At 36.0% G+C, this 18,133-nt stretch overlaps 1 protein-coding gene across 4 annotated transcripts in view; it reads right to left on the bottom strand.

The window, feature by feature from the left end:
* Positions 1–7,399: 7,399 nt before the first annotated feature.
* CLIC5 (CLIC family member 5) overlaps positions 7,400–18,133 on the bottom strand; it is a 78,366-nt gene continuing 67,632 nt past the window's right edge. For all 4 annotated transcript variants that reach the window (XM_014062563.2, XM_087716743.1, XM_014062573.2 and 1 more), the window contains exon 6: positions 7,400–16,784. In XM_014062563.2, the coding sequence (XP_013918038.2) occupies positions 16,617–16,784 (168 nt within the window). In that variant the 3' untranslated portion in view covers positions 7,400–16,616. The remainder of the gene's footprint in view (positions 16,785–18,133) is intronic.

The following is an 18,133-nucleotide window of genomic DNA, read 5'->3' as shown; positions in this document are numbered from 1 at the left end:
AGTTCCCCTCCCAATAGTGACCACAATGCTCCGGCCCACCCCCACAACCGTAGACCCCACTTCCCTTCTCCGCTCCTTCTGGTAGGTGATTTATACCAGTCATTCTAGGATGGGAGATAGACCTGGGCTTCCAAGGTGACAAGCATTTATTTCTTCACCCCATATCTTATCCTTTATCTATAGACAAATCCATGAAGCATCTTTTCAGTCCTGGTGACTGCAGAAAGTCCAAATAGTGTAGCCAGAAGTAACAACATATCTGTTAGGCACAAAGAATCAGGACCATCTGTTAGGCTGCAGCATAGAAGATATATTCAATACTATACTGTATACAAGAATTTAGTCAACTAACGTTCAGTATTAAATTGGCACAAGATCAGGGTAAAAAAATTAAGGAGGGCTTGGGCTTAGACCTATTGTGGGAATGCAATGACTCTAAGCTCCTTAACCCCACCCCTCTGTGAGGCCTGCTCTTCTCCTACAATATCTTGTTTTAAATTTGATCAGATAAACCAATTTTATATTCGTCCCTTTACTTCTAACAGTCTTAATCTTTAGTTATTTCAAATATAATTGTAGAATTTGATTTCACTTTATTTTTTCTTTGTCCTGTGACACAGAATTCTTCAAAGCTTTAACAAGCTTCTTTTGTAAATCCAAGAGAAAAAAATTCTCCAGATGACTTTCTTGATTTATTGCTCTCTTATTTCCCTTTATTTTAAAATATGTGTGAAGTTTGTAAGCGGGGTCTTGGAGTAGGTTGGATAGTTTGGCTTGGTAGTCAGACGTGTTCATCACTACTGTGGCATTACCTTTGTCTGCTGGGAGAATGATTATGTTGCTGTCTTTCCTCAGGTTGATGAGTGCTTTTTGTTCTTCTTGCTGTAAGTTGCTTCTGGGTGGATTACTGGAGCAAAAGGATGTTGGTGACTGCAAGTCTGATTTTATTAGCTTCATCTGGGTTGATTTTGGTGAGTGTAGCTTCAACTCCTCATATGATGTCTTCAGTGGAGATGCGTTTAGGGGTGACTACAAAGTTGAATCTTCTGCAAAGGACATTGGTTTCAGCTGTGGTGAGGGTTCTGTTTGATATGATGTGTACTGTTTGTTTCATGAGTTGCTGTGAAGGGGGGTTGGGCTTCTGTTGTTTTTCTAGTTTGTGGAGTTTGTTAGTGTGTGTATCTGTCTTGTTTTGGCTCTCCAGAGGGCTAATTGTTTGGATTTGTCCCAGAGTGCTGGGTGGATTTTGTTGTTGAGTTTGAGGTGAAGAGTGAGTAGGTCCCAGTTGGTTTGGTCTAATAGGAATATTTTCCTGTGGAGTTCATTTCTGATTAGGGCTAATTCAGTTCTTTTCAGGATGCTTTCGGTAGCTGAGGTTTTAGAATGGAATTTTAGTTGGAAGCATGTGGGGATCAAGCTTTGTCTCGGCAGTTGCATAGGAATGTGAGGTCACATAAGATGGTGGCTCTTCAGACTTCACGTTTCTCGTAGGTCCTGGTGAACAGGAAGGTTTCCTCCCCGTAGAGGTAAGATATTTGTTTTCGTAGATTTTCACGGGTGTAGGTATGCTGATCTTGTTGAATTCGGGTCTTTTTCTGGGTAAGATTGAGATTGTCTTGGCAATGTTTCAGCGAGGTCTCACTCACCATCTTCAGGCTGGTGTTTTTTGCTTGTTGGTGTTTTTCTTTGGAATCCATTGGAGATTAATATGTTTACAAAGAAAAACAATTATCAACCTAATCCAAAAGGAGACTCCCGCCCCCCAAGAACAAAGACATAAAACAGGACAATGGCATCGCCCTCCTCCCTTACATCAAAGGCACCACGGATAAAATCAGCAAAATTCTCCACAAGCACAATATCAAGACAGCCTTCAGCACTTACCAAAAAATACCCAACATCTTAAGAAACCCCAAAGACAAGATCCAGCTAGAAAACTAAGGAATCTATGAAATATCATGCAAAATCTGCCCTGCCACATACATTGGACAAACTAATAGGACAATAAATGCACGCATAGCAGAACACAGAATGCAGTCAGAAAAAAAGAAAAAACTTCTTCCCTTTTCCAGCACCTTAAAGCTACAGGACATGAAATTAATTTTGAAGGAACCAAATTAATCTCCAAAAACTGAACACTTCAACAAGAGAATAATTATGGAAGCTATCGAAATAGAGAAACACCCCCACAACATGAATAAACATGATGATACCTCCCGCCTACCAGACATCTGGAAACCAGCCCTAGTCAACAAACGTGTCTCACCCACCACCCAGGTCATTACAACACAAAAGAACAACGAACACACAGCCAGCACCTCAGCCACACAGGATGATACGAAACAGCCGACCAATCTACAAACATCAACTCCATCTGCCAATAGGATGCAACCACACAGCCAATCAACCCACTTACAGCAACAAAGCCAGCACTCTACACACCCCCAGCAAGATTTATAGAAAGATGGCAGCTCTGACCACGCTTTACTTGCACAAGCACGAAGCCGAAAACACCAGCCTGAAGATGGCGAGTGGGACCTTGCCGAAACGTTGCCATGACAATCTCAATGTTACACGAGAAAAGATCCAAATACAACAAGACCAGCATATGTGTGTGTGTGTCTGTGTGTGTGTGTGTGTGTGTTGCATTTGTGCTGATAAATAAATAAAGGTAGACTAGTATAGATCTATTTCAAGCTATTTAGCTCTCATCAGCTAGCCATACCCTTACTGGGATTTGAACCTGTGCTGTATTACATATTAAGCAGTTATGTTAACCACTAAGCCACAAGGTTCTCCTCCTTTATCAGTGACACTAAATACATACATACACACACACACACACACACACACACACACGCTCCATCACTGGAGGTTTTTAAGAAGAGATTGAATGGTATTGGCATAGGGTCTGCTGCTTGAGCAAAGAGTTGGACTAGACAGAATGGACAGATCTCCATTTTGTTATTCTGTATTCTAACATAGCAAATGTATGATTGCAGGTGAAAATTGCAGGGAAGCGAAAATCTAGTTTTGGAGATAGCTGACTTCTCTTTTCCTGGAACTATTAAGCAAAGGGACTGAAAGTTCATCTGTCAGGGATACTGTATTTTCAAACATGGTGCTTGGATAACACAATTTCTAAGCTCCCTTCTAGTTCTATGATTTTATGGTTCAGCACAATAGCAATAGTATTTGGGCTTATATACCGTCCCATGGTGCTTTACAACACTCTCTGTGCAGTTTACAAGGTAGAAGCATCATTTTCAAATTGCCTCCAACAGTCTGAAGACTGTTTTACAGACCTCAGAAGAATGGAAGGCTAAGTCAACCTTGTGCCCAGCCAGGATCGAACTCCAGGCTGTGGGAGAGTTTGCCTGCAATATTGTACTTTAACCACTGTGCCACTGGCATACAAGAGGTATGCTGGAGTTAACATCAAAGAATATTTAAAGTTGTTTTCCTGGGATCTGGGTTCAATAGACATTATATTGCTTCAACTAAATCTTTCCAAACCTATCATTTACCTGGAAAGGTGTATGCTTTGGAATATTTACAAAAGAACTGGTACAAACAATCCCAGGATGCAAAGCCCAGACTCTTGTACCATGTATTTTACTGATTTTTTTTAATTGAGTGGGAGGATTTCTATCTTGTTTATTGTACTATGCTATTTAATTTTTTATTTTATTTTTAAATTGTGAGCCTCCTGGGTTGTTTGGGAGTTTGGCAGCACCTATATCAAATAAATAAACTTGACCAACCAATCCTTGATTTATGACAACAATTGGAACCATAAATTCTGTCACTAAGTGATATGGTCATAAAGTGTGAAGTCATGTGACCATATTACTTAGCTACGATAATCTTGGCATGCTCATTGTTATTAACCAAAATCCATTAGTCATTAGCTGAGGACCCTCCTCACCTGACCTACAGATTTTGAAGAAATCTTTCTGTAGAGAAAGAAAATAATTATTCAGATACCCCTTTCATTTAGGGAACCCTGCAGGTTAACCAACCAAGAAACCCTCAACTGGCTCCTTCAATCACACCAAGCCTTGATGAGGTTCATAAATCATACTTCCTTTATTCCACAATTTCCCAGTTGTGTAACTAGATTTAGTGAGGGTCTTGGAGTCATGATAGAACATGGTTGCTATAAGAGGTAGAATTTTAGGGAAAAGATGGTAAGGCATCCAGTATATAACATCAGCACTCATCTTATCTGACATTTAGCTTGCTTTTCATAGAGCCACGGGGGATGTTCTTCTATATCCAGCCTTGCTAATATTGTGACAGTTCTTTAGTAGCTCAAGAGAATATCCAAGCATCTTACTTTATTTTAGATTTAGCAGTCCCACTGCTTTCTATATTTGAAACTGGAGGTGATGAGATAACCTCCTATCCTCCAGACAGCAAAATATGTTAGGGTACCCTGAGGTTTGTTTTAAGCTGCCCTGAGCTTTAAAGAGGAAGAGCAGAGCGTGCTTATAGTTTATAACATGCTTATTGTTCTATATCTATCCAAACTCATATTTATAAAAAGCATTACTTTGATTATTACTTCCTTGGTTCATGTATTTCCTTGAAATGAATTTCCTCACAGACGCCTTACTTTGGTGGCTATCAAGCATTTTCATTTTAGGGTAATTATGGCAATGTTTACCCCAGGCTGTTTCCACTAGATTGCCCTGAGCACTTGCATGGAATTCACAGCCAAAATCTATCTCACCCTAGAGCCCTGCTGACAGCTTAATAATGTGACAGGTTTCAGGCATGGACAAGAATGCAGTTGGAGTTGGTCTGACCTGGAGTTTTCTAAACAGCCCAGAGAAACGATGGAATACTTGACAAATAACCTTTCCTTGGCTAGCCTGCTCAAATCCATCAGCTCTAACCAGGTGCCACGCAGAGGCCACATGCCACCATTAAAATGCTAAATGGAGTGGCATGGTCATCAAATGCTCTGAGAAGGGACATTCTAAGTTATTATGATTGTTATTAATAATGGCCTTCCATTGCATTCCTGAATATTTGTGCAGCACTAAATCACCTGGTTGCCCATCAGTGCTCCTGATAAATCAAAAGAGAAGTACAAATTTAAGACAGCTGTCACATCTGACTTTATACTAATGTATTGCAAAGCTTAAGGGAGGCACTGGTGAAGGGCTGAAATCAGCTAAGGGAAGCAAAAGGAGGAGAGGAAAACAAAACACAGATATGAAAGTGACACATTGGGAGATGGTCACAGGCTGGTCTGCTAGTGCGTGGGATTTAGTTACTGCTGCTATATAAGTATATTGCAGATGAGATGGGTGAGCTCAAAATGGAAGTAGCAACAGAGAGGTGCAATTTTCAGTGTGTAGATATGAGCAAGTAGAGAGCAGTAAAGATCAGACACATTCTCACAGGATAATACCTCTCTATTGGCCCAGCATTGAAAGATTCCTCTCTCACTATTAAAAATATCTGAACTGGGGAAGGAACAAAGTTTGAATCTGAGCCAGCTGAATAAGTCAGGAGGCTGCTAGCAAATCCCAAAGTCATGAAGAATGTTAATTTAAGGTCATGCCTGTTGACATCTGCATCTTTAAAGGAATCCACAATCTTAGTCTACATGTCAGCTGTTAATAAAAAAACCCCTATCATATAGCAACTAGTGAGGTTTTTTTTAAAATGATGATGGTGGTGTATATTTACCACTGTAGCATTCCCACCTATTTGTTTTTATTCTTTTCTTTACTGTTTCAGAATAGTTTGGCAATTGTCCTGACATGTTAAAGTTCCCACTTCCTAACAATATAACAGTGGAATGGATTACGAAAGGAAGTGGCAGGTACTTTGGATGTATTCATGCAGTGACTGGAGCCTGGACAGTTTTCTGTCAAAAATAATTAACAGAATATCTGAAATGAGCAGTGACCTGAAAATCAATGGCTTGAGTGGTCTCTTCCAACATCTCCTTCTGTGAACTGACTCACTCCAAATGGTGATGGCAGCAACATTGCAAATTTGGTATGAATTTGAAAGAATGGGCATTCTCAACCATCCCATTGGCATTTTGCCTATGCAAAACTGGAACTTTTATTCAGATTTTTTTTGCATTATACTGTAATATGTAAATTATGTTATTTATTGTTAGCTTAGTTCCTGGAAAACTGAATGAAGTATTGTAATAGTTTTAGCAGAATGGGATTTTTATATTCAATGACAAGGTTCTGTAAGGGGTAGAAATTCCATTCAGCCTTTGATGCTATGCAAAATATTAGATCCCCTTTGGAATGTTTCCAATGAATAAATTTATTTCTGCATTTACTTCCTTGTTATATATTATTGACACCTTTACATTCTGAGAGAAAGAGGTAGTAACTGTTTTACAGAGCAAACCATGCCTTCTTATTCTGAGCAGAAATCCAGAAATGCTTGATTGTTGTCACAAGGAAACACGAAAATTATCACCCATGTAGAAAACTAAGAATACATCATGTGACAGAAAACATGATTTGTGGATGATTCTTTCAAAGGGAAAGCCAAGTTGAACAAAACTTCTTTACCAGCAGCAATAATTGTTGTTCTACTTGATTAAAATGTCATCAAGGTTGTAGCTTCCTTGGATAATCATACTGCTTTTAAAACATGCATCCCAAGAGCCATAACTCAGAAACATATACACTCTTACAAAGTGTCTATATGGGGCCTGACAGAGTGTTACCTGAAATTAGGATTGTTCAGTATTATGATGGATAAGTTACACCTTGGCAAAGGTTAGGACCACAGTGTGCTTTTGAAATAATTCGTAAAAACAATTTAGCATCTACCTGCAACTCTTTAAACAACTGGGATTGTTCTGGGATCAGGATGAGCTTTAGACAGGATTATATTCATGTCTTGGGATACGCCAAAGCTCCTTTTTGGATCTGAATCTGTACCACACAGTCTTAAGATAGGATAACCACAATAGACTTCTATTGATCTTTTCATTAATTCCATGTATTATATGGAAAGCATAACAATTGAAAATACATCTGTAGAAAGTGTATTATTTCATTGGGGCCCCTGCCAGTTTTATTTCTAAAACTTTTACTTAAAATTTCTCTGCTGACCAAAAAGAGGTTACAGTGCTTTCTGTCAGTCCTAACTTACTGCTAAGAAGTGTGATACAATGGCTAAGCTCTTTGGATTCACAGTTCCTTGCCTAGATATAAAAGAGAAAAGTAATGTTGTCAAGGAAGAGTCCTTTCTTTTAAGAATTCAAGATGATCCAGTTTGATTTACTTAGTTTAGTTTTCCATTTTTTTTTACTAATAAAAAGCTTCAACATACTATAATTTACTGCAAAGGTAAATATTACTGGGGAGGGGACATAAATAATTAAAGAAGACTGACAACTGCTTGCTTAATATGAGAAAATAAACCCTTTTATTGAAATCATTTAGTATTAATCAGGAAAAGGGAAAGTATTATAAAAATCTCAGTTTTGGAAAGTTCTGTTTTATCTTTCTGTACATACATACAATGTTGACACTTTAAATACAGTCCTTCCTTCCTTTTTTAAGGATGGAAACAAATTTTATATTTATATTTTATATTTATTCAAAGCAAGATGAATTCAGCTGTTTTAAATGTAAAAATACATTGTTTTACCCTTGGATATCTTATTTTTTAAATGCATTACTTACAGTAGTTGAAACCTTGTCAGATCATATAAACACATAGCAGTAATTTTAAAGGCAACTTGATAGTCCTTGAAACATCAATGGTTGTGATGTATCAGCAAGATCAAGCTACCCAGTAGCAAAATTCCAGTGTGAAATAATGACAGCAACAGGCTTATGGCAAGACTGAATTGTCCTCAGCTTATGTTACATCATGAATTCATATTTTGTTCCTTCATTTATCTAAGTAGACTCTGAACCAAGCTTGTTGCTTGTGACTGTATAGATCTATCCATGTAGCTTGCTTGGCGATAATATGGAAGTTGTTTGCCATTGCTTTCTCTTGAGAGGGTTTTTTTTTTAAATAACCAGTCTAGCCAACAATTCAACCTGATCCTTCCTGGTCTCTGAGTCCATTTATATGCAAATGTCAGAGTTACACCATCCTCTTCTTTATGCTATTATGACTCTAAGAAATTACCTAATATTATATACATCAGCAGGACACATTCTAAAGGCTTGTTACACTTGGCTACTTCATTTGATATGCAAATAAGATTGGTGAATTCCTAATTTTCTGGCTGTTAGCAGAGCTTCTAAAACCACTACCCAAAGCTGTGAGATCTTGTTTTATTTTCTCTGTTGATCAGTAACCATTTTTTCCTAGCAGACATAATACAAAGAGTAATTTAGACATGACAATGTATATATTATTAAAGCACAAGTGCATCATCTATTCCAGTTCAGAAGCCTATATTTAAAAGTAAACATTATACACAGATGTGGGGTATTTCACTTTTAGCTCTTGATTTCTTTCTTAAGTTTAGGATTCATTTTTCAGGTCATAATTTTGCTTATTCCTTCTAAAAATAACTCCTACAAAACTATCAGGCACAATTTTACAACAAATAATATAAATATTTCAAGTTCCCATATTTTCCCAATTATATTTACTTTTAAGCATTATAAATACACAATCTCTTGTTTCAGTGGAAAATGATATCCAACAGAGAAAAGTCTATATCAGCTACAGAAATATTTTCCATTATTAGCCATAGCAGTTAATTTCCCTATACTAAATTCCACCCATCTCTCACTTTTCTTTAATCTCCAAGTTTAATGCATGCTCCTGTTATGCTTTTTGTGTTGTTACAAAATAGGGTTGTGCTATTGTTTTAAATTGAAAAACATGATTGATGACAGGTACTGTGTATCACTTTAGAACCAGACCAACTTAGATTGTGTTGTAAGCATAGGTTATCTCTGGTTGCAGCCAATTTACAGTGCTTTATAAATAATATTTTATAATGGTCTACAAGAAACAGGTACCACTTCATGGAAAGGTAACACCATTCTGTGATGTCATGCTGGCCATATGATCATGAAAATGTCTTTCGACAGCGCAGAGTCAATGGTCTTGAAATGGAGGTGAGCACTGACCCTAAAGTCAGCAATGACTAGTGGAGTAAGATCTACAGGGAATCATTTACTTTTAAAGGTTTACAGTAGCAAATGTTTCATATAAATTGGCAGCAAGGACATCTGGAAATTTTTCAATGCTAACCTGTTTGGTGTTGCTCAGCAATTTTCATTAGAGTTGGGCTCACAGGTTCCAAATTAACAACAACAAATACTCCTATACTGAGGTGGCTATTAAGAGAGAAAATTAGATTAGTAAACTGTATTTTTAAAAGTCCAGAACTTCTGAAAATAGGATTGAAAATTTCTATTAATTGTGAGTGTGCTCACAATTATGAATGCCAGATATATTACACTGATAGGACTTTTTTTCAAGCTACAATATCTATTAAATAATATTTAACATTTCTTGACCAATTCCTCCATATAGTTTAGTTTTGTTCTAGCACACACACACAAAGTATATAAGTGAAATGAGGAGTATTTATTGTCCAAAGAGTATATTTAATAACTTTTACCATTGTTCAATGTTTGCCAAACACTTGAAAGCCAACCATCCCCATATTTTGAAAGTAGAATAATGTCAATTTAAGACAGGAAATGAATAAATCCATGTTAATTGTGTAATATCTAAGAAGATATCTCAGATATTCTAGGATTATTCATATTTCATACCCCCGATGTAAGAAAATCATGTTGTGAAAGTTATTCTCTCCTCCTTTTTCACAAAATGGACAGAAATGCCTTAACAAAATCTGTTCTATGTAGCTTCATATTAATAAGGGAGGTTTTTTTCCACCAAATAGTGCCAATCGCACTACATTGGTTTTGTCTTCTATCATATCATTTTTTTTTGTTTTACAGCCATTAATATTTTTTCATGTTGTTTGTGGACATATGTGAAGTAGACTCCAACCCCTGCTCCATGGACCCACACCAGTCCACGGCATTCCAGAAATTGGGCCATGTAAATAAATGAAGCAGGATGCAGGCAGCACATGAAAGCACACTCCCCCCACTCTCCGGAAAAGCCTCTCTCCATGGAACTGGTCCCTGGGGCCCAAAAGGTTGGGGGATGCTGAAGTAGAGAATAACCCAAATCGGTTGTTAAAGAAAAACTGTAAATAAAACTTATATAAAAACAACAGAATAATCCAAATCTCTCCCATGTTATAGATACTATAATTTGTGAAGGAGGTGGATTTCTTTCCTAAAATGTACACAAAACAAAATACAATACTCATACTAGTACCCTAAATTATATGTAACATGTAATATATTTAATAGCATATTAATTATAATATGTAAAAATATTTTAATATGTAAAAATATGTATCCTGCTACTTATAAAAAGATTATTTTAGTTTCTCTATAATATGGTTTTGGTTATTCATTTTAATAAATCCTTTCCATAATATATGATCTACAAAACAGCTCTTAGCTCATAAGTTTCTTGTGTGACTATACTTCCAAAATTAGCAAAAACGTTCTAAAATGAAACAGGCTTTCTGAAACAAGAGTTTCATGCTGAGTGAGACATTAAGCTACAAATATATCTATTTTTTCTCATTAAGAATGAAACCCCATCAGTTAGCCTCATTAGTTGTGGACAAAGAAACTTCTTTTTTATAGAAAACTAGTTACTTTTCTTTGCTAGTGGTTAAGTTCTCCTCTAATCATACTTTATTTTTTAAATCATATTTTGATAAAAGATTTGTGATTAGGAAAATTAATAGAGGTCAGTATCAGTATCATTCTGCCTTATCCATGAGTTTTCTATATTATTTGTTTAATAATTGATTACTGATTTGATAAACAATTTCTAGCATATCTATTATGACCTCTTGTTACAGCATAGTTTGAAAGTGAAAAATCTAACATTAGTAATATTTCCTTCAACTATGGATTCATATTTAACTTTTGACTACATCTTCCAATTCTGGATGATTCATTGTAATCATTGTTATCAAAGATTTCAAGTATTTGGATTCACTATAGTATATCTCTTGAAATGATTTATAAAAACATAATCTTGTTGATGCAAATATTATTAAAGAAGAATATTTAAAAATTGAGGGTCTATGAGATTTCCTACATTTTTAGACCACATTCTCACAGAAGAATTTATAGAATGAGAGTAAATTATTAATGCAAAATAATTTAATGTCAACCCAATGAATGATGTCACAACTATTGAGCATCTCCAATTGTGGAAATGAACCAGTTTGTGGCTCAGATAGAGCCTTCATAGTTTTAAAATGTTTTTCCTTCAAAATTAACAGAGAACAACAGGAATCCCAATAGTCTTATGATAACATAATTGGAGGGTGTGAGACCATAGTCCTACAAATGTTATCTGACAGTAAGCCCCAATGAACTAGTTAGGTTCTACTTTTTAGTAGACATACATAGCATGGATTGTAAAAATTCATTCCTTATATGTATTTACTCAGAAACAAGCTACACTAGCTGTATCCAAATATTGTATTAAGCCATTAGAAGGAAGTTGGAAATTGGAGTTATTGAGTCCAAAAGTAAATATAGCTTCATGGATTCTCCATATATGCATACAATATAAGAAGCAAACCTTGCAAAAGGTGTTTATCATAGAACTTGTTTCAAATTCCTTAAAATGTTATGGCCCAGCTTTTTAGATATCCTACACTGTCAACAACTCAAGTACTCCATCAGAAAAATGTGTCCACTAGCAGTTTTTAAACTAATACAAAAACAGGGATCAATGTGGATCCCAGTTAGGAATGAAATACTGTGTGAAGTTCTGGTGACTTTGAAACAAATATCTAAGAAATGTTTGGCTACAATTGACATTTTTACAGACATTTGGTCTGCATTTTCTGAAACATCAGTGATTAAATCCATATTGTTGGCTACTTTCCCCTCTGATCTGCATCTTTCTTCACATCTTGTGAGAAATTTATGAACAAAGTTATTGTTAATCCATACTGTCTGTCTCACCATTTAGATTCTTTTCAACAATCTTACTTTGCCAATATAGATAAACAATCTTCAGCAGGATTAACACATACTACTTCACATTTACAATGGAAAGGAAAAGAAAGGAAAGGAAAGGAAAGAAAACAAGAAGCTGAAGTTCTGTTTGATGTCAATCAGAAGCTGAAAATATACACATGTTAGAAATGTGTAGATTTCCTCAATTACTATCTAAGCCTTCAGGATATAATGAATTAGGTGGCTATTTTCAAGAAAGCTGGTTCCTCATAAAAATCAGCATAAATTCATATTTTAATAGCTTGCTTTAATAAAGGACAAAAGTATGAAAACAATATACAGGGTATTAGCATGTTACCTTATTTTTTTATCAGATCTCATTTCAAAGCACTAAAAACTATAGTATTCAGTATTTGACCCATGTTTTCCTTAAATGTAGGAATGGCACTGCAGTATCTGTTTACTAAATACAGTGTATACTGCAGCCAGTTCCTTTCTTAGTATATAAGATTGGCCTTCTCTAAAACAACATCACATGTACATTAGGCCTTTAGTAGATAATTGTTTTTGGAACAGGATGACTGTAACATACTTGCTATTAAAAGTAAAAAAAATATGCACTCCTATAATCTATCAATATCATTTCATTTGTTTCACCTTGTTCTTCCAAAGGAATAATATTCACACTTTTTAGTATGTGCATACTTCCTCACCAACTCTAGACCTAGCAGTTCCATGTTCTTCATGTTAAACTTGTGAAACTACAATATGTAGTTGTTCTCCTCATTCCAATAAATTTGAAGCAGGGAAGTTTAGATCTACGATGAGATAGTCAAGCAATCAGGTTTTAGGAATATTAACATTTCTTGCTCAGTGGATGAATCTGGGAAAATAGCTAAATAAAGAGAACCAGGTGGACAATAATTTATGTTTCAAGGAAGAAAGCTTTGACATTGGAGGAAGAGGAAAATAATAGCTGGGAAGTGAGAGAATTTGAGGATTTGGTAGAAACCTTTTGGGCCACTTCACTACATGATATATTTAGATATCTGATAGAGTACAAGGAAGTCGTATGTAAAGTATAAAGTAAAAAGATTATCAGATGTTTTATAGATTTCAGAACTCCTTGTATCAGCAGCCAATTGTATGATAAATGGCAAGGCAAAGCTATTAAATTCAGCACAGGGAGGGCTGCTTCCAAGAAGTGATGAAGACCATTTCTAAATTATAGCTAAAATAAATAAGCATTCATTCCAAAGCTAAAAGAGCTTCTTTCCTTCCCAGAAATCCTTACAATGAATTGAGGAACTTCTGACCCTTAGAACGCAGCATGACACCTGCAGTCCTTACTCATGTTAGTGAATGTGAAGTTGGGAGTCCATTAACATCTGGGAAAGAAAAGGGACATAAGTTCCCCAGTTTCTAATTCAGCCAAGGACTCAGTGGGTGAAGATAACTCTTTTTTCTGTCCGAGAGGCATTTATTAGGATTGCCCTCCAAAGAACTAAAGGTCTTCAAGGAGAACTTCAGAGATAAGAGGAAATACAGACTGGCCAATCCAGTGGTGGGTTACTAACTAGTTTACTACTGGTTTGCTGAGAGAGGGTGTTTTATGTGCAGGCAAAAATTGTGTGCAGTTTACTGAAAACTGCTTTGTGCATGCGCAGAAACATGCCGGTGACGGGAGAAGCAGCCTGGGTCGCTGCCGGTTCCACCCATCTCTGGGCCAATCTGCCCATGGCTCCCTATTGGAAGAAAGTCTTTGTGTCTTGTATAAGTGTTCCTGAGACTGATGGCAAGAATGAGTAAAACTAGTTTATTATTATAATACAGAGTTATTTATTACATGATAGGAATAGGCAAAGCCTAGCACAGAGCTAACTGCATGCTACCAGAGTTCAAGGAAGAAGGAAGTTATCTGGGATCAGCAATATTTTAAATCAACAGGCAGAATAAGAGACAAAGAGGGGCCAGAGAAATTCTCTACACTCAAAGGTTGTGAAGTACCGAGGAATCAATGGCACTGACATTACATTTTAATCCTCTCTTCTCTGCTTGTTTCTTCAGCTTTTAGTATTGAAGCAAAGAATCAATTTTAATTCCATTCAAAGGAAAGCTGATTCACACATTAATATAATTGATTCATTATCATTTGAACACACATGGAGAAATCTGTGAACTTTTTGGACTGAATTTTCTTGATAACAAGGGAAATGAGAGTTATGCCTATTCATTTGTGTTATCTCATTCATACATGCAAGTCTTCACTTTATTTAACAAATATTGTGTGCCATCAGCCCTAATTTTATTCACAATAGCCTAACTGATCAGCAGTTTCAGAAGTGGAGACTAGCATTAAAAAAAGAGAGATATATCAATATTACTCTTCTTTACATAAAAACAGGCCATGCTTATTATATTTAGGATCATCTGTTTTTGAATGCCGATTTGGAAAATATTTCATACATTTTAAAGTAGAAATAATTCCAGCCTGATTTCTCTTCTATTTTTTGTGAATAGATTTTTGTGATCTCACTAGACTTTTCTGGCTATTACTTGCATTTTCTGAGCCAACTGTTTTCTCAGCAATGTTTTAAAATCAGGAACCATTGCTTTCTAGTCTAGCCTGACTTTAATTTGTCCATTCAGAAAGAAAACTGGAGAGTTCATGGACTTTCAAGAGAGGCATTACAAAGTTCAATGAAAACAAAATGATGGATATAAACAAAGGATACAGCACAGCTTTATTTTCTATAGCCAAGATTTTGGATGGAAGGGCTCATTTTAGATTACTGTAGATTCCAGTGGAGGTTCATTGCAATCAATGGTAGGTATGTGAGAATTGCATGAAGAGGCTGATGGAATCTGTATTGTCTTAGCTTGCTTACATTCTGAACATAGCTGCAGGGTTATTTCTGCAGCTACTTTTAAAAGAAAAACATTTTCGAATTCTTATATGTTTCAAGGAAAGACTTTTACTGTGGCAGCTCCCTGACTTAATAGAATTTATGGATGTCACCATCAGGTCCTTATTATACCTTTCCCACTCATACTGCTTTCTGTATTCTCTATCTTCTTTTTGCTTTCCACATAAATATATCTTAAGCAGGACAAGGTGAACTAGCTATATATTATGTTTTGTTGCTAGTCCACAAAGCCCTCCGTATGGAAACACCCTCAGGAGGCATCATTTTTTGAGAGTTGAAGGTTGTACAGCCCCAGAATGCTCATTGAAACATAAGATCAGGTTCCTAGTCTTCTACATCACTTCACTTATGTATATGAGCCTGGTCTCAAATAAAGATTTTACAAACAAAAATCTTCCTTTGTTTTTATGGCTTAAAGAAAATAATAGAAAATTTGAATGTCTCCTTTATTGAAGTTAAAAGAATGCAACTGGATGTTGTCCAACTTAGTTGGCAGTCCTGCTATATCATATTCATTTTTTTTTCTTGCAAGTGCCAAAAGAATATGAACTCAACCTCTACATTTCATTACAAGTAAATACGGTGGTGAGCAATTGACAGAACAAAGCAGTCATTGTCTTAAAGCACAATTCTTTCTGCAAAGACTGCATGTATCACAAAATATGAAAGTTCAGAACATTAGTGAGATTTTAAGATTATCTAGATCCCTGTTCCTATATCCCTCTTTCTAGCAACTCCACAAGTCATAAAGACACATTTTTTGAATCACTATTTCAATGCTTCCAACTTCTGCATGGAAGAAAATGAGATGCATGAACCTCTCTATTTTTAATATTCATTCAGGTTTGTTCAGTGGCATTTTCTTACTTTTACCCAAAACTAGGTGGAAAAATTCTACTTTCAAATAGAACTTCCAGCCTTTCCTTTAAACCTGTAAGATCGCCAGCCTGAACCACATTAGATATACTTGGATTATGATTCCCATTAGATTTAAGATTTAAAAGCTTCCCACTGAGCTTTAGGCCCTGCTATCTGAGTTGATGGAATAGGTTTTGGAAGGCCTTAAATTATGCTAAATAGTTTTAAAGCAACACTCTGCTTAAGATACATTTTCTTACTGTCACCCCTGTTTTCCCTCCAAATGTAAGCTTCCCAACCCTAATTTTAGCATACAGTATTTTCAGATAAATCATAATTAGTGTCCATGGAAAAACATTTGCAAGAAATAGGCAAAATTATACTCTGTATTTACCTTTAAATTTTTAGCCCAAGTATATGAATGAAGCCAAATGATATCAGTGGACCATATAACATTTGTTCCAGTTTATTGGTAAAGATTTCAGAAATGTTTTCTCCTGTCCTACATTTTCTCTAGGAAAAGGGAAGGTTCCCACCCTCTCCAAGTACTCCCGCCAAATCATAAATTATAAAACATAATAATTTGGAGTTGTGCTTTCTCTATTCCACACTGTCTTCTCTTCATCCAGTATTTCATCAGTGAAATATTGGTCAAGATGCATCCAGAAAACTTATGAATCTCGTTAAAGTTATCCAACTTTCATACATAGATATTTGAAGGTATTCATGGAAAAGCATCTATAAAACAGGAATTCTTTGGAGAAATGGATCTTGCTGATTTTGATTAAGATTTGCAAAGCCGTTTAGCTACTTCTGCATAAGCTATTTCAATCTCTTTGTCTGCAGCACAAGTGTTGATGAATTCATCCCGAGCATAAGCATTGTTCAGGTATTGCCACAGTCTTGTCATTTCTCCTGGGAATTCATAATTGCGATATTTCTTTGTTACAATCTAAAATGAAAATGGAGGGCTTTTAATACTTATAAATATTATTGATTTTATTAGACACATAAGAAAGGAAATAACATTTTACAATGGAATTGTTGAGCTTGACACAAGGATAGGGTTTTTTGTCACTGAATATGCTTATTTTTATGGGGACATGGTGGCTCAGTGACTAAGACGCTGAACTCGTTGATCAGAAGGTAGGCAGTTCACTGGTTCAAATCCCTAGTGCGGCGTAACAGAGTTAGCGTCCCAACTGCTGCCAACCTAGCAGTTCAAAAGCCCATAAAAATGCAAGTAGAAAAATAGGGACCACTTTGGTGGGAAGGTAACAGTGCTCCATGCGCCTTCAGTGTTTAGTCATGCTGGGCACATGACTACAGATACGTCTTCGGACAGCACTGGCTCTTCGGCTTAGAAACAGAGATGAGCACTGCCCCTAGAGCTGGAAATGACACATCTGCGGGGAACCTATACCTTTATGCTTATTTTTGTTTAAAGTTGTTACTAATGGTTATATGTTTATATCTTGGGCTTTAACTTGTTTTTTGTTGGATTGTTATGAGCTGCCCAGAATAGCTTAGGTGAGATGGGCAGCTATACAAACAAACAAACAAACAAATAATATCTATAGTTAAATAACGAAAGCCAGTTTGGTGTAATGTTTAAGGAATAAGACTAGACACTGAAAAATTGTGAATTCTAGCTCTGCCTTAGCTATCCATCCAACTGGATGACTTTGGATTATTGCTCTCTCTCAGCCCTAGGCAGGAGACAATGGCAATCCACTTCAAGAAATATTGACTAGAAAACTACGAGAATTCATCCAAGCAGTGTCCAGATATCAACACTGGCTGAAAGACACCCATACACACAAAAAGGAGAAATAAAAAAATCCACCTCATGCTTGAACAAAATGACCAGGACTTGTGGCACAGCAATGCTTTCACTATTTAGATGAAACATTAACAATACAATAAGTTAGAAACTGTAAGACTAACTGTAGACACTATGTATTAATTTTGACAGAAAAGAATTAAATCAGGAGAGAGATAAGTATGTGCCTAATTTTGCCAATAGATGCCACTAAGCCTTCAGGAATCTTAACCAATAGTTTAAAATCAAATTAACTAAATGATAATAGTATTAATTGTCTCGGTATATATAATTAGCTTTATGGAAACCTAGAAAATACATTTAGACAGATTGGCTTACTTTACATAATTTATCTTACTGAACAGCATGAAGAGGTGTCTGTGCTGAATTTATTTGCCAAACATCAATGTTAATTAGATGCCTTTTGCAGAATCTGAAGTATCTTCTGCCCTATTTATGTCTTTACACTATATATTTTT

Source organism: Thamnophis sirtalis, unplaced genomic scaffold (genome assembly GCF_051295495.1).
Source record: "Thamnophis sirtalis isolate CommonGarterSnake01/CBP01778 unplaced genomic scaffold, rThaSir2_p1.2 scaffold_5, whole genome shotgun sequence".
Lineage (NCBI taxonomy): Eukaryota > Metazoa > Chordata > Lepidosauria > Squamata > Natricidae > Thamnophis > Thamnophis sirtalis.
This window is presented reverse-complemented; position numbering and strand designations above follow the sequence as displayed.